This window comes from Salminus brasiliensis, chromosome 24 (assembly GCF_030463535.1).
Source record: "Salminus brasiliensis chromosome 24, fSalBra1.hap2, whole genome shotgun sequence".
Classification (NCBI taxonomy): domain Eukaryota; kingdom Metazoa; phylum Chordata; class Actinopteri; order Characiformes; family Bryconidae; genus Salminus; species Salminus brasiliensis.
In genome coordinates, this window is record NC_132901.1 from 25,552,748 (window position 1) to 25,578,705 (window position 25,958).

The following is a 25,958-nucleotide window of genomic DNA, read 5'->3' on the forward strand; positions in this document are numbered from 1 at the left end:
CAAGACCTCTGTAACAGTTCTGTCAGTCTGTGCCTTGTCAGTGCCTCAGTGCTCCTCACTGCCAACTGCAGTCCTTTTTAGTAACACCCCCCCCCCTCCCCCACACACACACACACACACACACACACACACACACACACACACACACACACACACACACACACACACACACACTCCATTCACACAGCTCCTCCATGCTGCTGTGTAGCTCTATTTATTGCCAGGATCTCATTCATATTACTCATTGTTCCCAAATCAAGGCAGGGGAATTGAGCAGGCTCAAATATATCCGCAGCGCCCATTCTTTTATCTCCAGTACAAGTGGAAGAAGGGCCTGGGGGAGTGAGACAAGGCCGTCTGTTTTACCTCCACGCCGAGGCTGACACTGAGGCAGAATATTTTATCTGACGCTGTCACTCGCTGCTCAAACCTCCAGGAATGCGAGGCATCTCTGACATGGCTGGTGGTGAGAAGTGTGACGAGCCTGAGTGCTGGAAGATAGATAGCGGAGTAGGAAACTCAAGATCTCAAGATAAGGGGGGTTTAATATTTAGGGTTTTTTGATGAGCTTAACCTGGGGCTCGCTTGCAGGCCGACTCTACACCCTCTCTACACTGGAGAGCGGAATGGAAGTGCAAAAGAAGTGAAGAGAAACAAGAGGAGAGGATGACGTAGGGCTGTGACGATTACACGATTAATCTCGACTGCAGGATTAAAAAAAGTATATTGCTGTTCAGCTTGATGAACTGGCTGTGATTTGTTGGCAGTTTATATGGTAATAAGGTTAATTTTAATAATTTGTTGATGATGACAATAATAGAATGATGTATATGTATTCTTTGTAGTTGTTGTTGTTGTTGTTGTTATTATTATTATTATTATTATTATTATTATTATTATTATTATTAATAATAATAGTAGAATGATAATGAATGATAAACAAAATTATGGATGGATATCCCGAAGATTCCCTAAAATTACCTAGAAAATCCTGTTTCTGTTGGAAATTTTTACCTTTTAAATTTTTTTTTTTTATTTATTTATATATTTTATAAAAAATTTTCTCCCTCATTGTTATTGTTTTGAAATAAATACTCAAAACAAATAAAATCAAACTGATTTTGCTCTTTGTAAAACAAACTCCTACATTTCCGATTCTAAACATGTACATTTTTGTATTAATTCACATGAATAATCAAATGTGAAATAATAGTGTATATACACTGATTGATTGTTGATTATTATTAATTGCAGCTCTACTGATATAATAGCTGTCACTAAAGTAACTACGGTGTTTAATGGTAATTTGGCCCATCAACAGAAGAACTGTACCCAGGATCTTATAATACGAGCACTATTTTTTGGGCTGGTGGCTGTAATGTTATGAGGAGGCTTGAGACGATTGACCACCATGGCTTAATAAGGGATGTGAATTGAATAATTAAGGTACGGCCATGAATTATTAAAGTTAGAACCAAATCATTTAGTCATGGCCACTACTTAGTTAGACATGGGAATGAGATAATTAAGTCATGGCCATGACTTGGTAAGGTGTGGGAACCAGATAATTAAGTTGTGGCCACTTACGAAGTAGTAACCACAGCAGTTCTTATTTATTCATAATTAGAAGATCCATATTATTGCTTAACTTTGTTTTTATATTTTGTTACCTTTTTTTTTTTTTTTTTTTTTTTTTTACCTTTTCTGTCTTCATTTATTATTATTTTTTGTGTGTGTGTCAACCTTCTTCCACAAGATCAACCTTCCTTCCTGCAGGTTTCAACTCCACCCCAAATCTAACATGTCAGTCAGCTAATCAGGCACTTCTGAAGGCTGTAATTGGATGGATCATGTGGGGTGGATTAAGGTTGGGTCTAGAGTGTGTGGAAAGGTACCTCTCTAGGAGCAGGGCTGGAGACCACTGTTCTAGAGGTTCTAAGTTTAGGTTTTTAAAGAACCCCCCCCCCCCCCAATTATGTCTTTACTGCCAAATGCAGTAAAGCACAAGGCATTGGCTTGGCATTGTGCCAAAACACTGCACCATGCTTAGACAAATACACTGTGTCTTTATATATTATAAACAAGGCAACATTAGCAGAACCCTTTTGAGCCAATGTTCTGGAACCAAGGTTATTTGAGAGGCTTCCATCTTAGAAGAAAAATCCACTGGATCTTCTTTCTTCATAGAACCAAGAAAACCTGTATACATAAACAGTTCTGTGTTATTGAACCCTTATAAAGAACCCTTATGAAACCAATTTTTAGGCGTGTTCTTATCTTATGTGCTCAGATTGTGCTCAGTGTAGATCTGTATGGAAACAATCTAACCAGATATCAAACTGCTATTCCAACAGATAATAGATGGCTACATGGTGTAGATGACTCTATGGGCAGTATAAAAAAAAAACATGGACAATGAAGTCTTTATTATTGTTATTTTTATTATTATTTGCTTAGAAAGGACATAAACCTGAATTCTATTGTGTTTAAGTCACCGAATTGTCTCTTCATACACAAGTGCTGGAGATACACACTTGCCGTACTTCATGTTCGGCAGATATGAGAGTTTAGACGTTTGGAAGGCTGAAAATTTGCAGCCTTTGATAGTAACTTGACATGCTTTTCCCTTTTTTGACAATTGAAACTACAGTTTCAGGCTTTATGAGCACAAACCCCTTCTTACCCTCCGACTGATGGGCTACTTTCTTGCTTGTTAAAAGATCTCTCTGAGGGAGATCAAAGGGAGGAGACAGATGAGGTTCAGGCGAGGATAGTCACTTATTTTCGGTTCTTTTTCAGACAGAAATCCAACTGAACGCATTTAAATCCAGCCTTTAGAAAAGGTGGAAAGCAGGAGGAGCCCGTTCCTGGTGAGGCTTGCTGGGGCGTCTCTGCGCTGAAGGCAGGCATCAGCGGGGATGGAGGAAGTAGCAGAGCCTGTCGGCTGCTTGCTGCAGCCGGGTTCCTGCTATCTGCTGAGAGCTCTTCCTCGCAGGCAGAGAGAGCTCAGAGGGGAGGGCGAGGCTTTGTACGAAGCCGCTCATTAGTGCGACTAGGAGCCAGAAGGTGGAGAAGGAGCTGGCCGGGGTGCTGAAGTTGGCTTGCTCAGTGCTGAGCCAGACTTGGTCGGGGGAGCTGTCCATGGTGCTGAAGGCTCTGCACCTGTGTTTTTGAACCCCTCACTCACGCTCTCTCTCTTATCTGCTCAGCTAGATCGTTCTGATCGTTTTTAGATCATGTTGAGTTTAATGTTCCATGTTCGGTACACTCTTACACTGGGTTACTGTTGCCAGGCACTGGGGGAAACGCTGAGCATTGTTTCTTGCCGAATTTAGTCTCCTAAAACTTTTCCTAATCAGGCAAGAGGGCAATGGTCACATGGTGCTTGTAGGAGGGAGTTCTTGCTCAGTGCAGTTTAGAAATACTTACCACCCACTAAAAGAAATCTGTTGATTACCTTGTTGTTAAGGTGCTTCAGCCCTTTGTTGTGACTTGGTGGAGCTTTAGCTTTCCACTGCAGAAAGCAAGTTGGCCAAGAACTACATTTGAAGGGATATGAAAACTAAGCATGATAACCTTTCTTTGCAAATATGAGCTGGCATATGTATTCACTGGAACACTTCTGCAACCTGGGTGGTACACTTTTGCTTTAGTCCTGTTGGGAGCTGGGATGGAGCAAACCTGGACCATCTAAGGGTCCCTGAGGACTAGTTTGAGAACCACTGTGATTATAGCTATGATATCCTCATGAAAGCACTCATTACCATGAGTATTTATATATATTTTTTGTTATTTACTTTGCAACACAATACATGGTATATACTCTGTATACCAGAACCATAGCAACCACCCAGCAACACCATAGCAAACACCTATTAATACCATCGCAACAGCCTAAACATGTGACAACACCATAGCAATCACTAAACAACTTCATAGCAACCACCCCACAACATCATAGCAACCATTAAGCAACTTCAAAGCAAAAACATAGCATTGCTATAGCAGAAACCTGGCAACATCATGGCAACTACCTATTAACACCATCCCAACCATGTAGCAATGCCTTAGCGACCACCTAGGAACACTATAGCAATCACCTATTAACATCACAACACCATAGCAACCATTAAACAACATCATAGGAACTATTTAACCACTACATTGCAAGCACCTATTAACACAGTCACAACCACACTGCAACGCCATAGCAACCACCTAGCAACACCACAGAGAAACGGCCTGGCAACAGCCTGGATGTTGGAACCAATTAAGCTGTGTAATCATTCAGGGTTTTCTTCAGGGAACACACTCTTCTCATTTGCATTGTAATTATTTGTTACTTGTCAGTTGAAAGACCCACAGATACGACTGCATGTCCTTCCATTAACTAACGTTCTTCTGGTCTTTCTCCTCAGACATGCATTTGTCAACACCCTTAATCACACCTCTGCTGGGCCTTTAACACCACAGTTAACACATTGTTACCTCCTGCCTCATCTGTAACTCAGACTGCAGAAGAACCTCAGGCAGCTCAATGAAGATGAACGGCCCAGCAGTAGGAAGGCCAAACGTGTGGGAGCTTGGACTGCTCATCTTCTTCCTCAGCCATTTCATTGGCAATGGAGTCTCAAGCCAGGCAATCTGCCACCGACCCCTCTATCGTGAATGGCAGCCTCAGCCGAGGAACGTCACCCTGAGATGGACGCTCTCGGAGAACACCTGCAGCAGCCTGAATCAGTGCTGGAACAGGATTTCCAAAAGAGACTGGAGACATGGGCAGTACTGGACCAATCAGTCGTATGCTTTCCCTCAGCTCTGCCCCCAGGAGGTTCAACTCGGGGATGCACTGTTTACCTTTCCTGGCCGAACACTAGAGCAGTACGGTGCGAATCTCATCAACGTGTCCAAAGAGGAGTTTGAAAGCTGCTCAACGGAGCAAGTGCAGAGTAAGCACTTCCTTTTCGCCAGCGTTATGAAAGGAAGCATGCAGGTGGACCTGAAGTGGCTTTCACCTGGCGTTCATTACTTTGCTGCCACTCACAAAGGCAGTAGCCAGTTATGCCAACTTGGCCTACGCGTTGGTGTGGTGGTCAAAGAGCAGCACTGTCAGAACTCTCCGCTTCTTCGCCTCTGCTCAGGCAACGGAGCTTGTAGAGCTAAACTTGGACAGTTTGACTACCGCTGTCAGTGCAATAAACACTACTCTGGACTCTATTGTGAAGATTTCGATGCCTGCTCTGAAAAGCCATGCTTAAATGGTGCAACCTGCATAAGCAACAGCTCTGCTGAGCCGGGTCGGCCTTCTTATGACTGCTTGTGTCCACCCCAGTTTACAGGTGAGGCTCGAATTCTCCAAAAGTGTGTCAGTGTGATTCTTTAGGACCATTAGTTCTTAAATTATTATTAAATAATATAAAAATAATAACTCTAAACCAGTATCAAATATGATACAAATGATCATGTAATATGTGCAGTTTCTTTCTATAAAAAATAATATAAAAAAAATGAAAGGAGGGAAGAGCCACTTTTGAAGAGCAGCAGTTAGACCGTATGCTGTCAAAAGTAAAAGATAACATCATAGCAGTCAGTGACCAAACTTCATAGCAACCACCCCACAACATCATAGCAACCATTAAACAACTTCAAAGCAAAAACATAGCATTACTATACCAGAAACCTAGCGACATCATGGCAACTACCTATTAACACCACCCCAACCATGTAACAATGCCATAGCGACCACCTAGCAACACCATAGCAACTGCCTATTAACACCAACATCCACATAGCAACACCATAGCAACCATCTACCAACATCTAGGAACCATTAAACAACTCCATTGCAAGCACCTAGCAATTCTGGAGCAAGCACCTACTAACACCATCACAACCACAAGTATCAAATATGATACAAATTATCATGTAATTTGTGCAATTTGTTTCTATAAAAATATAATAAAAATAGACTGTGAGCCACTTTTGAAGAGCAGCAGTTAGACCGTACACTATCAAAAGTATAAGATCCTTCAGTAACTTTTGGAGGTTATATAATCTAAAACTGTGAAGCATTCTCTTAAGGTGCTTTCAGGAACCTTCAAGAAAAAGGTTAAAGGAAAAGAAGGCTCCTTGAAGCTTCCTGAAATCACTAAGAGGTTCCTCCACAGTTTCAAACTGAAGAACCTCCAGAAGTTCCTCAAGACCGGTCTAGAGTTGTAAAATTACACCTTCAATTTACCTTCCCTTCTTTCTCCGACACAGGAATGTACACAGCTTCACAGCTCTAGAGTGGAGCGACTGTCTAACTGCCTGCCTTTTAGTCAAGAGATTTAGGAGGTCATGGGTTCAAATCCCATCAACAACACAGCCCTCCATGGTGAGGAGGACTCTGAGACTAGGAAGGCCTTCCCGTGTGATGGGGGAAGAGTTCTAGCCTGCAGATGGGAATAAACCGTAAACCGTTTGAGGGGGCGGAGCCACAGATGAAACATGTTTACACAGTATTTAATCAGTTTCAGCTGCAGCTCATTTTCTGAACCTTTGACTGAAGTAAGTTGAGGTCACTCAACCATCGTGTGCCGCTTTACAGCCCAGCCCTACAGCGAAGTACAGCTTAGTTCCTGAATGCCTTTCGTAGAATTGGGCCCTCTAACAAGAAACGCTTGCAGCAGGGATGATTTCTGAGAATCCAGACTTGCGTGATCAGCTTCCCTACCTACTGAGAGATCACCTTGTTTCTTTGCAGATGCTTTATTTATAATTTAACCGTCACAACATCTTGTTCTCCCCATTTAGCTTGTTGCAATTATTTCATGACAATATGGATCCCCTACAGGCTGTTTATTGGAGCAACATTTTTCTCCCCTACAGGCTGTTTATTGGAGCAACATTTTTCCTGAAGTGCTTCTCTTTCTGCCCCCCCCCCCCCCCCCCCCCCCAAAAAAAAAACCCTCCTGCTGAAATTGCTTCCTGCACCTAAAAGCGTTCTTAATTGCTTGATGCGTTGTTTTCCTCCCCCAACCATTTCATTTAGACTCTCCTCTCCCCGTGTTGCTCTCAGTAAAATCTGCCTTCAAAATCGCTGTTTAAACACGAGCCTCTCGGTGAGCACCTAAAAGGGCAAGATATTTAAAAAGCCTCCACTGTTGTCATCGCAAGTACCCTGGCTAATGTGGTTTATTGATATCACCACTGAATAATTCATCGCTTCCCTGTTATGAAAAGTCTAACAGTTCCATAAGGCTCCATGCCATGTTCACTGTAGACTTGCTTTTTTGGATTTTTTGGATGAAATGGCAGATTTGTTTCCTGACTCTGTGAAGTACACTTTGACAGGTTAGTGTATTAACTCTAAATCACACATGGCAGCTTTTAGACGAGCTACGTTTTGTTGAAGCACTTTTTGGGAGTTCTAAAATGGGCTTTTTGTTCTACTGAGATAGACAGATAGACATTGTGTTAGGAAGAACTCCATTTTTCTAATTGAACAACTCGATGAAACTGCAGTAATTAACAGAGCTTTTAAGGACGTTGATTTATAATATTTCTCTAATGCAACAGAGGCCAATTATAAGTGGATAGTACTTTTCTAACCAGGCACCCGAATAACAGTGACTGTATGTTGATCTGGCTGAGTGTAGAAGATAAAGTAATGGGTTCCAACTCAAGCAGCACAAAAAATCTGTTCTACTGCAGCCGTAGTGTAAAGCTTAAGAAAGACCATGGTAGTGAAACTGTATAGAACAGTATGAAAATTCTGCATTAATGTCCTACAAATGTAATAACACTCAGAAATGGATGAACTTTCTGATAATAATTGACCATAATTGTAATACAATTGTTTACCAATACTGCAATACCTAATTAATTATTTGTACCTAATACAAATACCTAATTGCTGATTGCATTTTAAGGTGGATCATTTGTTCATCTTATTTATTTAATAAATACCTTTTAATGAAATAAAGTACTGTATCCGTACTGTTCTCATGTTGCATATAGAAAAATACATTCCAAAAGTATTAATCAAATAATGAATACAATTAATACATTAATGGGTATTAGTAAATATATTAATAAATATTTTATGCAATGCATAGAGCTGACCATAAATTTACTTAAATGCATTTAAAATTATACATATATGTTTATGTTTATTTATGTTTATTAGATGGGGCTAATCCCGAATTCAGCACTCTAGCAGAGAGAAGGGTGCTTTTAGAAGAAGAAGAAGTAAGGCTCGACATTCTGGTGTTCTGATTTGCAGAACACATTACTGAAGCCTTAATGGGACGCTGTGTGGCTAGGAAGTGGTCTGCATTATTTTGGCCCAAAAGGCTTTGATTCATCCAAACACTGAAGGAACATCTGTGATTGGTCAGGCTCTCAAATTTTTACAAACCATACTGGAAAACATTCATTGACTGGTTACAGGCTCATTTGCATATTGCACTCTTCTACAATAACATTGCAAAAACAAGTTTCATAGGTACAGACAGACGCCAAGATGCAGTTGGATTAGATGCAGATGTTTAGCACTTTTTTTAATTTTTCATTCATTTAATTTTGAATAGCTACAGTCATATCAGAATATTATGACCACCTAGTTAAAGATAAGCTTTTTCTAGTATTTGTAAGTATTTGTATATTATTATTTGTTTTTTTGTTTGTTTTTTTTTTTTTGCTTTTTCTTTTTTTGACAAAATATGACTCTGGCAACTGTTGTTCATTTTGGTTTGAAATTTCACAATAAGTGGACAAATAGAAATGCTCGAAAATGACAGGGAATCAAATATTTTTACCTTGACTTCCATTGAAAGTTAAGAAGGTTTTTTCCTTCTCCTGTAAAGTTGCCGTTTTGGAGATGCAGAAAAAATATAAAAACGTGAGCCTCTTCAATATCCTTAAGCCCAATCATTCACCACACCCTTAGGAACTACACTACCCTCATTTAGCCACGCTTACTGACTCTTACCCGACGAGCTGCTTCACTCTGCAGTGTTAGAAATGAGTCTGAAATGTTTGTTTTACAGATTTGACAATGTTGACGTTTCTGTCTAAACCGTAGGTGTGAACTGCTCAGAAATCCTCGGCCAAAGAAACTGCACGAAGGACTGCAGGCACGGGACGTGTGTTGAAGTGTCGCCAGTTTCCTTCCAGTGCAAATGTTTCCCTGGATACACAGGCAAGTAGCACTGACGGCAGAGTTGTGTTCCTTGAGTCAATTAGTTCGGTGAAACAATCTAGAAAGGCGTGATAAATTCCGTTCTTCACAAAAGAGTGCTTTTCTTTCAGTCTGCTAATGGATGTTTAATTTTTTCATTCAGATAGTGCTTGGCCTCATTTGACTCATTATGTTTTGATAATGAGGCATATGATTAATGATGGGTCATTTTGGTGGCTTTCACAATGGCAATGCAATTATGCAGACTTGCATCTGACCAAAGTTTCCTCCATTTCTTTTCACGCGAAGCCGCCCATCCAAACCCGTATTCATATTTACTCGGCACAGTGAGATTTCCTAAAAGGCACTCAAACAATTGAATCTGTCATCTGTGAAAGCCCCTGAAATATCCTTTGCAAACAGATAATGCAGAAACCAGGAAGAGAAAACATTGGCTTAATTGGGACGAGCGAAACAACTGTCCGCAGTGGAGCAAATGCATGAAAGTGTAACATTAGAGCTTAATGGCCCTCTTTTACTGTTTAACAGACAGCATGCATATATACCATGCATATATGTATACATACAGGCCCCACTGATTATGAACAGCCCTATGAATAGTCTAATGAATGTCCAAGTCCAGTGTTTCTTAGCAACATTAGCTTAGCATCTCCCGTTCTCAACCAAAGAAGCACACGTCACATTTCAAACATGTCTTTGCTGATCGATTGCATCTGAGGCCAGTGATTGATCAGGTCACCTTGATTTTTCTTAGAACTTTTCCTTTAATGTGGTCAGTAAACACTGTTTGCTGTTCATGGCCTCTCTATAATTGAGAACTCGATGAACAGCAGCATGAAAAAAAAAGACCAAAGTTCTGTCGATATCCCTGAAACCCCTGATACCTCTGGTACTCAGAAAAGTGTATGGTGAGGCAATTAATCATAACAATAACCCACATTGATATTGCCCACCCCTGCTACCATCAACACGGCTATAAATGTGCTGCGGTTTCCTTTTGCTTTGCATTGCAAAGTGGTTACTGTGGTGCACTGTATATTTTTCATTACAATAGTGTTGCTAGGTGGTTACTATGGTTAACCAGTTGGTTGCTTTAAAGTTGCAAGGTGGTTGCTATGGTATTGCTAGTTGGTTGCTTTGTGTTGCAAAGTGGTTACTGTGGTGCACTGTATATTTTTCATTACAATAGTGTTGCTAGGTGGTTACTATGGTTAACCAGGTGGTTGGTTGGTTGAAGTTGCAAGGTGGTTGCTATGGTATTGCTAGTTGGTTGCTTTGTGTTGCGAAGTGGTTACTATGGTGCACTGTATATTTTTCATTACAATAGTGTTGGTAGGGGGTTCCTGAGTGGTTGACCGATGGATGCTGTAGAGCTGCTAGTTTGTTGATCTAGTGTTGCTCGGTGGTTACTATGATTTACCAGGTTGCTATGAGGTTGCAAGGTAGTTGCTATGGTATCCCAGATGGTTACTATAGTGTTGTGATGTGGTTGCTTTGGTGTTGCTAGTGGTTGTTTGGTGTTGAACAGCAGTCACTGTAATGTTGCAAGATAGGTGGTTACAATGGTTTATCTGGTGGTTGCTGCAAGGTTGCAAGGTAGTTACTATGGTGTTACCATGTGGTTGCTTTGGTGTTTGCCTTTTGGTTACTTTGTGTTGCAAAGTGGTTACTGTGGTGCACTGTATATTTTTCATTACAATAGTTTTGGGGGTTGCTAAGCGGTTGACAGATGGATGCTGTAGTGTTGCTAGTTTGTTGATATAGTGTTGCTAGGTGGGTACTATAGTTTATCTGGTGGTTGCTGTAAGGCTGCAAGGTAGTTCCTATGGTGTTACTATGTGGTTGCTTTGATGTTTGCCTTTAGGTTGCTTTGTGTTGCAAAGTGGTTACTGTGGTGTTGCTAGGGGTTGCTATGATGTTCCAAGAGGGTTCCCTTGCTATGATACTGCTATAAATGTGATGCGGTTTGGCCGCAGAGTCCTTCATGCTCTGCTTTCCTCTGAGGCAAAAATGCCACCTCCTTGATAAAGGTGTTTCCCTGTGCTCCACTGATCCGGCCTGTGGAGCCTGATGCACATTTTGAAGCAGGCCCAGGCTGTAACGGATAGTTGGAAATAAATAAGAATTATCGTTGTTATGAATCTCGCAGTCAGTTTATGAGACAATGCTGTGTCACCCCTTTAGGAAAGTAATGAATAATAAAGTCCCATTTGGGCTAATGAGTGTCTCACCCACAGAAATGTGACAACCGTTTCCTGGTCCCCTGGGCAGCCCAGATAATGATGTCATGATGGACTCTGGGGCAGCAAATCCAGGTGGCCGTGCACCGTGATTAATTGTTTCATAGGCAGTAGCAATTTGTCCAACTAAGCAACGTTTTCTAATGTCACGCTTGCATCTCCGACCTTTGCAGCTGTAGCAAAGATTACCTGAGGTCCTTGCCGTCTGCAGAACCTCCACCTGCTAGCGCAAGCACTGTGCGCCATGGACCAATCTTATGCCGCAGGTAGTTGCGTTTCTTGGATTATCTGCAAGACTTGCTAGGTGGTTGCTATGGCATGCTTGGTGGTTGTTGGCTGATGCTATGGTTTACCAGGTGGCTGCTATAGTGTGCTAAATGGTTGCTAGATAGATGCTAAAGTATTGCTTGGTGGTTCCTATTGTATCCCAAGTGGTTGCTATATTATTTCTTAGTGTGTGGCTAGGTGGTTGCTATGCTATCTCAGGTGGTTGCTACGGAATAGCTAGTCTGTTGCTTTATGTTGCAAAGTGGTTACTGTGGTGCACTGTATATTTTTCATTACAATGATGTTGCTAAGTGGTTGACTGGTGGATGCGGGAGTGTTGCTAGCTTGTTGATATAGTGTTGCTAGGTGGTTACTATGGTTAACAAGGTGGTTGCTTTGAAGTTGCAAGGTGGTTGCTATGGTGTTGCTAGTTGGTTGCTTTGTGTTGCATAGTGGTTACTGTGGTGCATTGTATATTTTTCATTACAATAGTGTTGGCAGGGAGTTGCTAAGTGGATGACGGATGGATGCTGTAGTGTTGCTAGTTTGTTAATATAGTGTTGCCAGGTGGTTACTATGATTTACCAGGTAGTTGCTATGAGGTTGCAAGGTAGTTGCTATGGTATCCCATGTGGTTACTTTGGTGTTGCTAGTGGTTGTGCTGAACAGTAGTCACTGAAATGTTGCGGGATAGTTGATTGTAGTGTTGCTAGGTGGTTACTATGGTTTCCCTGGTGGTTGCTGTAAGGTTGTAAGGTAGTTACTATGGTGTTGCTATGTGGTTGCTTTGGTGTTTGCTTTTTAGTTGCTTTGTGTTGCAAAGTGGTTACTGTGGTGTTGCTAGGTGTTGCTATGATGTTCTGAGAGGATTCCTTTGCTATGATGTTGCTAGAGGGTTTTACTAAATCATTACAATGGTGTTGCTATGATGTTGCTAAGTGGTTGACAGATAGATGCTGTAGTGTTGCTAGTAAGTTGTTTGTAATAGTGTTGCTAAATAGTTTACAAGGTGGTTGCTATCAGGTTGCATGGTAGGTACTGTAGTGTTGCATTGTGGTTACTCTGGTGTTACCAGATGGTTGATGGTGTTTCTATATGCTTGCTTTGATGATGTAGATAATTACTAGGTGGTTTCAATGGTGTTGTCTGTATTTCTTAAAAATAAAGTTTACTAATTTTGCTAGGCGTTGCTAAGATGTTCCTAGAGGGTTCCTTTGCTATGGTGTTGCTAGAGGGTTTTGCTAAATCATTACAATGGTGTTGCTATGATGTTGCTAAGTGGTTGGCGGATAGATGCTGTAGTGTTGCTAGTTATTTGTTTGTAACAGTGTTGCTAGGTGGTTACTAGAGTTTACCAGGTGGTTACTATGAGGTTGCATGGTAGTTACTATAGTGTTGCAATGGGGTCTCTTTGGTGTTGCTAGGTGGTTGCTTTGGTGTTGTAGGTAATTACTAGGTGGTTCCAATGGTATTGCTAGTATTGGCAGATTCTTATTAATAACGTTTACTAAGCTTGCGAGGTGTTGCTAAGATGCTATGATGTTGCTAAGTGGTTGACCGATAGATGCTGTAGTGTTGCTAGTTATTTGTTTGTAACAGTGTTGCTCGGTGGTTACTATGGTTTACCAGGTGGTTGCTGTGAGGTTGTATGGTAGTTAATATAGTGTTGCAATGTGGTCTCTTTGGTGTTGTAGGTAATTACTAGGTGGTTCCAATGGTGTTGCTAGTATTGGCAGATTCTTAGTAATAACGTTTACTAAGTTTGCGAGGCGTTGCTAAGATGTTGCTAAGTGGTTGACCGATAGATGCTGTAGTGTTGCTAGTTATTTGTTTGTAACAGTGTTGCCAGGTGGTTACTAGAGTTTACCAGGTGGTTACTATGAGGTTGCATGGTAGTTATTATAGTGTTGCAATGTGGTCTCTTTGGTGTTGTAGGTAATTACTAGGTGGTTCCAATGGTGTTGCTAGTATTGGCAGATTCTTAGTAATAACGTTTACTAAGTTTGCGAGGCATTGCTATGATGTTGCTAAGTGGTTGACAGATAGATGCTGTAGTGTTGCTAGTTATTTGTTTGTAACAGTGTTGCTAGGTGGTTGCTATGGTTTACCAGGTGGTTGCTATGAGGTTACTGTTGCCATGTGGCTCTAGATCCTGAATACCAGTTGTTGATGATTCTGTTGGCTGCTGTTGTGGCCATTTCATAGTATGATTCCTTTTATAGCTAATGCAGGCCAACGCTGCAAAAGTACCATGGACAGCGCATGCATGGTAGGCCTATTGATCGTATAATCAAAGGTGTAAATTATGTTTCAGTAAACACAGGCCTCCGCCGGCGCTTGGGTCAAGCGTATCAAACATTTATATATTTCCACTCATGCTAGTATTGATCGGGGTGCATTTAAAGGGTTGGTGCTACCACTGAATGTATCTCACCGCACTTCACTACAGTTTGTTTTATAATCTGTACTTGGAAGAACAAGTAGAATAAGCTGTTTTCTCTCTTCCAGCAGAAACGCAGCGTCTTCTCGGGCTGCAACTGATGATTATAGAGTTGATTAGTGACAGCTGGAAAGGCAGAATGACAGCGTGGAGCATTGGAATATTATACAGTACTGAAAAGCACGATTGATTATAATATATAATGTTAATTTGATTAACTTTTATTTATTTAGTTATTTATTCTTGATGTCGCCTCTGACTAATCAGCATATTGACATAAAAACAACAACAGGTGACGTGAATACCATTGATTAAAAAATGGGCAAGCATAAGCACCTGACTGGGTCCGAACATCTCCAACACATCAAGCGGGTCTTGTGGGGTGTTCCCAGCATGTTGTGGCCGAGGAAGGACAACCGTTGAACCCTGCTGCTCTTGAAGGCCCCTTAAAGATCTCATGACCTGAAGAATAGCTGCTAATGTTGATCTTGGTGCCAGATACCACAGGTCTTGTGGAGCCCATGCCGCGACGGTTCGGAGCTGTTTTGGTGGCATGAGGGGAAACCTACACATTTTTAATGTGGTTGCTTTGAAGTTGCAAGGTGGTTGCTATGGTATTGCTAGTTGGTTGCTTTGTGTTGCAAAATGGTAACTTTGGTGCACCACCACTTTGCTAAGTGGTTGACAGATGGATGCTGTAGTGTTGCTAGTTTGTTGATATAGTGTTGCTAGGTGGTTCCTATGATTTACCAGGTGGTTGCTATGAGGTTGCATGGTAGTTACTATAGTGTTGCTATGTGGTTGCTTTGGTGTTTGCCTTTTGGTTGCTTTGTTCAGAGCTGATGGTTCAGAGCTGTTTTGGTGGCATGAGGGGGAACTACACTATGATATTGTTAGTTGGTTGCTTTGTGTTGCAAAGTGGTTACTGTGGTGCACTGTATGTTTTTCAATACAATAGTGTTGTTAGGGGGTTGCTAAGTGGTTGACCGATTGAAGCTGCAGTGTTGCTAGTTTGTTGATGGTGTTGCTAGGTGGCTACTATGATTTACCAGGTGGTTGCTTTGTGTTGCAAAGTGGTTACTGTGTTGTTGCTAGGTGTTGCTATGACATTCCGAGAGGGTTCCTTTGCTATGATACTGCTAGAGGGATTTGCAAGTTGTGGTCATGCAAGTTTGCAAGTTGTGGTCATGCAAGTTGTGTGCATCTCACAACTTGCATGACCTGAAGAATAGCTGCTAATGTTGATCTTGGTGCCAGATACTACAGGTTGCTATGAGGTTGCATGGTAGTTACTATAGTGTTGCTATGTGGTTGCTTTGGTGTTTGCCTTTAGGTTTGAAGTTGCAAAGTGGTTGCTATGATATTGCTAGTTGGTTGCTTTGTGTTGCAAAGTGGTCACTGTGGTGCACTGTTTGTTTTTCATTACAATAGTGTTGTTAGGGGGTTGCTAAGTGGTTGACCGATGAATGCTGTAGTGTTGCTAGATGGTTCCTATGATTTACCAGGTGGTTGCTATGGGGTTGCATGGTAGTTACTTAAGTGTTGCTATGTGGTTGCTTTGGTGTTTGCCTTTTGGTTGCTTTGTGTTGCAAATTGGTTACTGTGGTGTTGCTAGGTGTTATGATGTTCCGAGAGGGTTCTTTTGCTTTGATATTGCTAGAGGGGTTTGCATCTTGCATGACCTGAAGAATAGCTGCTAATGTTGATCTTGGTGCCAGATACCACAGGTCACCTTCAGAGGTCTTGTGGAGTCCATGCCTCGACGGTTCGGAGCTGTTTTGGTGGCATGAGGGGGAACTACACATTAGCAGGTGGTTTTAATGTTATTTATGTGATTTCGAAGCTGGACTGAATCTGTGATGGTCGTGTCTTTGCAGTCGAAGAGCTTGGTGGGGGCCCAGGCATCACCAAGAATCCTTCAAGTGCTCTTAAACATGTTTGCACCTTTCATACCATACGTTTCCATGAAGCTTGCAGATCAGAGAAGTGTCTGAAAATGCATGCAAATTGCTTCCCTGAAGCGACCCTGGCGCTGCTTCTCTAGGGCTCGTTTATTCGATTCTCCTCCTAATCAGGTCCTACCATGATCATATGGCTCCCGGATTCCCGGAGCGTTCCTGCTTTAGCCTGCCACGTCCACCTGCATCTCGCCAGCTGCATTCATGGAAGCACTTTTGGGAGACGCCTTAAAGTACTGGCCTCCAGTTTGGCTCAGTGCTGGCCCCCTGCGGGGCTTGCAGTTCCCTGACTTTGCTCTGCCTGTCACCCCATTAATCATCGTGAAGTTAGTGGCTGCCCTCACAGACCACAGCCAGCTCGCACATAATAATGAGGCCCCACTTGCGGGACGCTTCAAATGAGATTTTCTTTTGATTCGCTGCTCTCTCGTGTGCTCGCGCTCGGTTGCTGGGGTCGATCTTATCAAGGTATTAGATTATTAATAGGCCACTTCCCTAGGGATGTCCCTTGGGAGATGATGTTAATTGTTTTTGCTGTTCCCTTACCCCTTCTTTTTTTGTGAGATTTTACAAACAGCCAAGTGGTTACGTTCGGCCGGGTTGCTACCTCAGCTGGTGGGAATGAAATTGAATATGCTGGGAAAAGGAGACGTTTTTTTGGTGAGTAGGGGAGAGTGGGCACAGCTGCAACACTTCCTTCAGTTTCTCTGAGACTGCTTGTGTTGGAAAGACCTAATCTTAATGCATTAAAGCCCAAGATAGGATCTGCTGGAATCAAGATTGGGCAGGTGGTCATAATGTTTTGGTTCATTTGTGTGTGTGTGTATACGTGTACAGCTGGAACCATTTCACAATTTACTGATTCATTGTTTTGACCAATACTGCCTTTAAAACTGATCTTGACAAAAGTATTGGGACATCTGCCCAATCATTGTTTCTTTCACAATCAAGGGTTGATAAGGGAAGGTAACGTGCACGTATTTGTTCGTATGTGTCCTCCGCATTTAACCCATCTGTGGTAGTGGACACACACACTAGTGAACTAGGGGCAGTGAGTACACACACACCCAGAGCGGTGGGCAGCCAACTCCAGCACCCGGGAAACAGAGAGGGTAAAGGGCCTTGCTCAAGGGCCCAGTTGTAGCAGCTTGCCGAGCCCGGGTATCGAACCCACAACCCTGCTATCAACAGCCCAGGGCTCTAACCGCTGAGCCTGCTTTTGCTGGAGTAACTGTCTCTACTGTCCAGAGGAAAAAAGACTTTGTACTGGACTTTGGAGCAGCATTGCTGTAAAGATTTGAGTGCATTCGTGCAATGCTGGGGGGCTTTCTTCCCCTCTTGCCTCTTGCCTGGTATTATTATTTGTCATGGTGCCAACAGGTTCATGTTGTTCATCTGCTCCAGAGAGTCATATTCTATTGGCAGTACTTCTCTACAGGGTCTAGACAAGCGGTGTATGTATGTGAGAAACGGTTGCAACTTAACGTAGTTGAATGCATTCATTAGAATAGGTGTCCACAAACATTTGGACATCTGGTGTAAGTAGTTGTGATCTATTAAAACTATTGATCACCTTTGGTACTGTATGTGCTGAGCGCCTTTCTCTCAGTGCTGAGGGGTTGGAGGGAGGGCAGTACACCCTCTGGAAAAATGATGGAAATGTCAAGTGGCTTTAACCTTTGTAGAAGTTTGGCATCCCGCTGTGAATCCTCAAGAAAACAACAGCACAAGGCGTACATCTAGATCGCTGCCCAGTGAGACGCTTCCTGAGAACCTGCTCGGTGCCTCACAGACAAGAGGCTGTATTATCTTGGGGTTTAGCATACAGGAATATGCTAAGGGAAGGGAAAAAGGACTTACAGGAAAGATAAATGAGTCGGTGTCGTCTGAAGAACACAGAAAACCAAATGCACCGCCAGGGAATAAAATCAAATCGTACTCACCTTGAACCTCTGGCTCTGCGCAGTCATGTCTAAATTTAACCCACAAAGAGCAAAAGCACAACTTCGTTTGACGGCAGATATGCCTCACATTACAGTCGGGTTGGAGTGATGCAGTGCTACAGTGGTCTGCGGCTGATGGTGAGTCTATCGGGTCATTTGGTTCCGCTCTGAGGTCCCAACATGACGGAAATGAGAGGAACGCTTTGTCTGTAAGCTGTAACCTTGCAAATAATTGAGAAAATCTGATAAAACTAGCAAATTAGATTATGTTAATTGGGCCCTAATATGTTTCATTCATTGTCAGCCGTATTACCGCCACCCAGTGCAGTTTGCCTTTACCTGTAATTGGGCTGTGCTAATGAACCTACGCTCTGATTAACCAGCAATTTAATCATCACTGTCATTCTCCAAACCAGCTTTTCAGAAGAATAAAATTCAGAAATAATCCTTCTTAACTTCCACTAGAAGTCGAATTCATCATGGAATTTTAAAACAATGTAAAGAACAAACGGCAGATTCACATTTACCCAGATAACATGTTGGCCTCACCTAGGGATGCCCACCAGGGTCCTGAAAGGGGTTAAATGTGGGGCCCCATGAGTTGTGCACTGTATATGGGGCCTAGATGGGGCCCATTTGAGATGAGGTTGGTGTGTAATGATGGGACCTATTTGGAAAGGCCAACAAACCAGCTCTGTGCTCATGCCTACCTGGAACTCACTTAGACCACCCATGTGAGCCCCACATGAGCATGTTAGAAAAGTGAAGATCTGCAAAACTGATATGGCATTAATACCATTTAAGATCCATCAAGATAATGATAATAATAATAATAATAAAAATAATAATGAATAAATAATGATACACAGTGTGTCACAATGTAGATTTCAGTGGTCAGAAAAATGAGAAATGAACCAGTTGCAACAAATGCTATGAAGTTGGACTAAAAGAAACCATGTAGTAGTAGTAGTAATAATAATAATAATAATAATAATAAAAGCATACTGCATATAACAATCAGCCAAAAGATTAAAACCTCCTGCTTCCAAAAGTCTTCTGAAGGTGTCCTGTAGTACCTGACATCTCCGATCCTTCAAATCCTGTAAGTTGTTTGAGCATCAGTGAGCCTTGGGCACTGCTGGTTCATTGGTTCCTCCTTGGAGCACTTTTGGTAGGTACTGACCACTGCATACCAGGAACACCCCACAAGACCTGCCTGATGTTTTGGAGATTTGGTTCTGACCCAGTCGTCTATCTAGAACATCACAGTTTGGTTCTTGTCAAAGTGTACCTTGAAGAACTGACTGTTCACTTGCTGCCTAATATGTATATCCACCCTTTAACAGGGGCCACTGGAACCACATAAATCTTTTGTTTACCAATAAACACATGAATGCTATTGTTCATTTACATTTAAGGCATTTAGCAGACGCTCTTCTCCAGAGCGACTTACAAAAGTGCTTTGCTATTTACCCAAGAAAACCTCAGCTAGTTTAAATAGACTAATAATTCAAAGATCCTCTAATCTTAGACTCTACTAAACACAAGTCAGTAAGGAGACCATAGTACTCTTCTCTTCGCCTGAGTACTCTCAGAAGAGGAGGGTCTTCAGTCTGGGTTTGAAGACAGTGAGTGTTGGACTCTGCTGTTCGGACACCCAGGGGAAGTTCGTTCCTCCACTTCAGTGCAGGACAGAAAAAAGTCTGGACGCTCGTCTTCTGTGGATCTTAAAGGATGGCGGGTCGAGCCGAGCCGTACTTGAAGCTGGAAGGGCTCTTGGTGCGGATCGGCTTTTGACCATCGCCATCAAGTACGGAGGGGCTGGCTGGTCCTTTCTGGGCTTTGTAGGCCAGCGTCAAATCAATCTGCTGTGTTCAATGTTCAGTTAAATTAATAATTGAAATAATCAATAGTTTAATTGGCAGCAAAAGTCCCGTATGCAGTAACAAGCGTCACAATTCCTGCTTTAATGGGAGGGGAGTCTACTCTCATTTGTATGCGCTCATTTTTCATGAGGCCGAAGAACAACCATGAGACGCCGCTCTCAGTCGTGGTGTGTTTTATTCTCTAGAGCAGTCGTCAGTGATGTTCTAAAACTTGACCGCTCATCTTCATTCAGGAACTTGTGGCGAGGCTGAGCATGGTTTGGCTACCTGCCACCGCCGAGGTCGTCTTCAACTTGAGCTCAATTATTGATTAAAGCGTCTGTCGTGCCTTTTATTTCTAGCCACGCAGTGACTGGGAGATGATTATACATGAACAAAGAGACTCTGAGATGCCGTGAGCCGTTTGTTTGGGAGCAAAGCTAACACTCTTATTTATATTTAAAAAAAAAAAAAAACACAGCCACACAGAGTCTCGCTGCACAGAAAACAAATACAGCACTGAGATCTTTCCCCACCACAAGCCGTTAAGATTTTGCTGGGCTGTTGGTGTGAACACTTCTGGGAACATTTCTGAGAATTCCCAAAAGACAAATTGCAAGTATGTGGCTTTGGCTGGAGTGAAAAATGCTTGAAGTCGTTTAACAACCCTGTTTACCACCCTGTTATTTTACCCCCTAAAGAAACCAGCTTTTTTTCTGGCTCTGGTTGGCTGGTTTACTGCACAGGTGAGGGCTCAGTGATCCCACATATAATATCATAACATAGTTTTAACTAACTGTCACAAAAACACTGCAATTAGTCCCGAGTCTTACCGGATAGAGCTGCTGTCCTCTCTCGGTGTCCTCTCAGCGCAATGTGCTGTTGCCAGGTTAGCTTTTAGCCTCATTTGCTTTGTCTTTCTCAAGTCTTGCCGGTAAAAAAATAAAATAAAAATAAGCCAGTCTATATCTCCTAATGTGAGTTTACCTCCAGTTTGGTTCAGCTAGTGTTGACCTTTAATCCGCCGTGGATCCCTGTTTGACCCCCTCCCAGTTTTTGCCACAGTGACCAGGCCTGGAGCCTCCTACCAAAATCTTCTAGCAGATATCTGGAACTGGTGAGCTGCTCTCCAGCTCATCTCAACAACATCATATTCTCCTGAAGTCACTGTCACTTGACCACTTCTCCAGCTTTGACTAGAGCATTCTCTAGCAGTACATTTCAAAGGGGGAACAATATATATAACAAGTCTGTGACCTGATATAGTTTTGAGGAGTTATGGGTTTTTGGAATTGGCCACCAGTTTAACAGTGCTGTTTAATAATAATATTAATAATTATTATTATTATTATAATTAATAAATAATAATGATACACAGTGTGTCACAATGTAGATTTTAGTGGTCTGAAAATGAGAAATGAACCAGTTGCAACAAATGTTATGAAGTTGGACTGAATCTGATGATGATAATAATAATAATAATAAGCATACTTCATATAACAATCAGCCAAAAAATTAAAACCTCCTGCCTCCAAAAGTTCTCTGAAGGTGTCCTGTAGTACCTGGCGTCTCTCCGATCCTTCAAATCCTGTAAGAAGTTTGAGCATTAGTGAGCCTTGGGCACTGCTGGTTCATTGGTTGTCCTTCCAAATAGCACCTTTTCCTAGGTACTGACCATTGCATACCAGGAACACTACACAAGACCTGCCTGATGTTTTGGAGATGTTCTGACCCAGTCGTCTATCTAGAACATCACAGTTTGGTTCTCGTGAAAGTGTCTCCTGCTTTTAACACCAATGATCACCTTCAAGAACAGAGTTGTAGTTTTGAGGAGTTGTGGGGTTTTGGAATTGGCCAGCTGTTTTGGTTCTGTTGGCTGTTCTTTTGAAGGAGGAACAGCAGTGGTTGAGGGTTTGAGGTTCAGGGTTTGCCCTCATTATTTAACCATCCCAAGATAAACCCAGTTCTCCACTGTCGAGCCTCTGTATCCAACAATGTGTTGTCCTCACAAATTGACTTTGGCAATTCTGTATGTATGTAGCGGTCCCTGCACTTCCAAGAACATCCTGGAAGAACATGGCTTTTCAAGAGAGTTTGTTGCTTTTTTATCTCCACCAACATGAAAAATGCATCGCACCAGCTGCAAAACAGTTCCTGTTTGATTGTTGCCGGGCTTATTTCCCCTGCGAGTGTTTTTTATTTGTTTGAAAGTCATTGCTTTTGAAGGCAACATCACACTAACTCTGACTCTGCCTTTCATCATAACCTCTCAACCCAAAAATAGACGCTTTTGACAAAAAACAGAAAAACGGAGCCATTCATTAACTCCACACATGAAAGCGCTGGCTTTTGCGCTGCGGCACCATTTATCATAAAACTGCAGAAGCTACGAATAGTGGTCGTTCCTTTGCGAGTGTAAAGAAGAAATCTCTCTTTCTTTATGCTTGTTTAGTCGAAAGGGACGAGCCGTGTTTGGTGTTTATGTCTGTGTTTTTGTTTGCAGGTACTTTCTGCGCCCAAAAGAGGAGCCCCTGTGGTTCCAACCCGTGCAGGAATGGAGGCGAGTGTGAAGAAAATGGAGAGACGTACGTTTGCACGTGCCCGGAAGGCTTCACCGGCTCCAGTTGCGACACAGAAGTCGACCAGTCCTGCGCAGCACTCGGCTGCCAGCAAGAGCAAGCGTGCACCATCGACCAACCTGTGAGCTTCAGCTTTCTCTGTCAGTTGTGTGGGCAGAGCAGTGTTGAGTGAATTCAAGCACAATTGCTAAATATATCAGGGTATGTAGGAGAGTAGTTGGGATATTAATTGAATGACTCATTAAATTACCAGCTTGTTTTTGAGCTCAAAATGACTCTTGGTTTAAATGAATTTTGAACTGTTCAATGAATCGTCGTTTTTTTTGTTTTGGGAAGGTTCATAGAACATTGTAACGCACTCAGTATAGATATGCGATTAAGATTTAGATTTTTTTGCTGCCAGATTTTTGTCAGGTAAGTCCTCCCACACTTTTTTTTTTTTTTGAGAACTTGGCATCGTGCCAACTCCTGAAATGTACGATTCGGGCTTGTAAACCACGCTTTGATCAGACATACAGTTTCTGCACTCCCCCGTTCTTATCTCACAATAATGCAACTACACCATTAACACCCAGCCAACCACATGAGGTACCACAGCATCCACATGGCAACATCACATCACCATCACCACCTGAGATCACCTGAGCATCAACCATTGTGGTGCAACAGATAACACCACTACCTGCCAGTGAGCTACCACACCATGTGGGAGACTGGGTTTCGATTCCCGGTCTGGGTGACTATGCTGCGCTACACCAATAAGAGTAACTGGGCGAGACTCCACTACACTACACTGACCCACCTTTGTAATATGAGTAACCTTGTAAGTCGCTCTGGATAAGAGCGTCAGCTAAATGCCATAAAAAATGTAAAATGTAACCGTTGACACAACCTAGGAACACCTCAGCAATCACCCTAGGACCAACCACCTGGGCAACCACCTGAAATGCCATCACAAGCACCAAAGCAACTGTGTGGAACACCATCACAACCACTGAGGAATTGCTTAGCAACCCTGTAGTAGACCATAGAAGCTATCAAGCAACCTCTTGACAAAAAAAAACTGGTAACACTTAAGCAACCACCTAAAAATACCTGCACAATCACGGATGCAACACATTAGCATATGCCTAGCAGTTAGTTAGCAACCCTGTAGTAAACACCTGGGATTACATAGCAACTGTGATTGCAACACCTTTGCATTTGCCTGGCCGTTAGCTAGCAACCCCATAGCACACACCCAAAGCAGCCAACAAACACCCACTTAGCAACACCATAGCAAATGCCTAGGATAAACTCAGCAACACCTGAGCAACCACCTGAAATACCATCACTTCCACCATTGCAACACTATAGCATCTACTCAGCAGTCAGTTAGCAATCTGGGAAAAACACCTGGTATAGCACTGCAACCACCTAGAAACACTATAGCAGCCACCTAGAAACATCTTAGCGGCTGAAATACCATAGCAACCTAGCAGTTAGAAAGGCAATAGTAAACATCCAGCATACCATTGCAACCACCTAGAAACACCATAGCAAACCTGGGATAACATAGCAGCCACCTAGCAACTTCTTAGCAGCTGAAATACCAGCACAACCAGCTAAAAAAACATAGCAACCTAGCAGTTAGAAAGCCAATAGTAAACACCCAGCATACCATTGCAACCACCCAGCAAAACCATAGCAAACCTGGGATAACATGGCAGCCACCAAGCAACCTCCTGATAAACACACAGCACCAACTTAGAAACACCTTAGCAACCACCTGAAATACCATTGCAACCACAATTGCAACACCTTTGCATCTAATCAGCAATCAGTTAGCAACCCCACAGTAAACACCTGGGATGGCACTGCAGCCACCTAGCAGAACCATAGCAGCAACCAAATACCCACTTAGCAACACCATAGCAAACACCTGGGATAAACATAGCAGCCACCAAGCAACCACCTAATAAACACACAGCTCCCACTTGGCAACACCTGAGCAACCACCAGAAAGACCATCACATCCACCATTGCAACACTATAGTAAACACCTGGGATGGCACTGCAACCACCTAGAAACACCATAGCAGCCACCTAGCAACTACTTGGCAGCTAAAATACCATCACAACCATGATTGCAACACCTTTGCATCTGCCTGGCAGTTAGTTAGCAACTCCATGGCGCATACCATTGCAACCACTTAGCAACACCATAGCATCTATTTAGCGATCAGTTAGCAACACCCTATAAAAACACCTGGGAAACAATAGCAGACACCAAGGAAATTTGTAACAACCACTTAGCAACAACATAGCAACCTTGTGAAGTACCATAGCAACTACTTCGCAAAAACAGTTTTACCCTAGTGACCACATAGCAACCCATGTTACTGTGTGAGCAGTATGCCAGCCAGTATAGATGATCTGATCCAGGACCAGCTTCACTGCTGTTTTTTTTATTCTGCTGCAGAGATGATGATAATGATAATGATTAAAAGAAAATGCCACATGCAAATTGACAAGCCACCTTTGAAGCAGGATCAGCTTACGAGGTTACAACAATTAATTTCTCGCCTTTGATAGGCAAATGAGGAGGCATTTGTCACTAGTTTTTTTTATGTACTTGTTTGTTTATTTATTTATTTTTGGGGAGCAATCTGTTGCATATTCAGGTGGCAGACGGAAATCAGGCTCGTCTAAAGACAGCGTTGCTGTTGGTCTCTGTGTTCTCAGTGGTAGACGTTTTATCAGACGGGCCTCGTTAGGTAGCCCTGTGTTCAGCTTGGAATGGGAGGTGCTCTCCGCCATTATGACTGAAAGTGAATTGGAGAAAGGAATGCCACAATGAGGGACTAATTGTCTCGGGTGACCTTCAGAGTGTCGTTATATTTGCCACATGAGGCCAGTCGTGAATCCCAGGAGCAGATTGAATCACTCGAAAGCAGGGGCAGTAAAACCTGACTGCTTACATCACACACAAACTCGTTTTCACACTCTGTCAGGATGTATAGTCATACATACACTATATGCATTAAAAAGTATTGGGACACCTACACGTGACCCCTACAGGAGCCTTTATGACCTCCCATTCTAAACCCATAGGCCTCGATATGGAGCTGACCTCCCGTTTGCAGCTCCAACAGCAGCATAGAATTGGCGTATGCACATAATATCTCGTGATGAGCCTGAAAACAGTAAATCAGCTCCACCTTAAAGACGAGCTAAACACAAGACTGATCATAATTAAGTGATGCAAAGCTTTACTAGACTCTTTTAGCTCATCACTACAGCCTTTTATACAGACAGTGGGTAGCAAGCAGAAAAAGAAGGAAAATATCATATTATTATTATTATTATTATTCATTATAATAAATATATATAAAATATTTTTATTTTATTTGTAATAATAATAATAATAATAATAATAATAAGAATAATTGTTATTGCTGTTATTATTATTATTATTATTATTATTATTATTATTAAATTTA

General features: G+C 42.2%; 1 protein-coding gene across 1 annotated transcript in view; it reads left to right on the forward strand.

Annotated features, from left to right (window-relative positions):
- Positions 1-4,537: 4,537 nt before the first annotated feature.
- eys (eyes shut homolog) overlaps positions 4,538-25,958 on the forward strand; it is a 334,776-nt gene continuing 313,355 nt past the window's right edge. The window contains exons 1-3 of the mRNA XM_072669909.1: positions 4,538-5,339; positions 9,068-9,184; positions 22,401-22,597. Of these exons, the coding sequence (XP_072526010.1) occupies positions 4,538-5,339; positions 9,068-9,184; positions 22,401-22,597 (1,116 nt within the window). The remainder of the gene's footprint in view (positions 5,340-9,067; positions 9,185-22,400; positions 22,598-25,958) is intronic.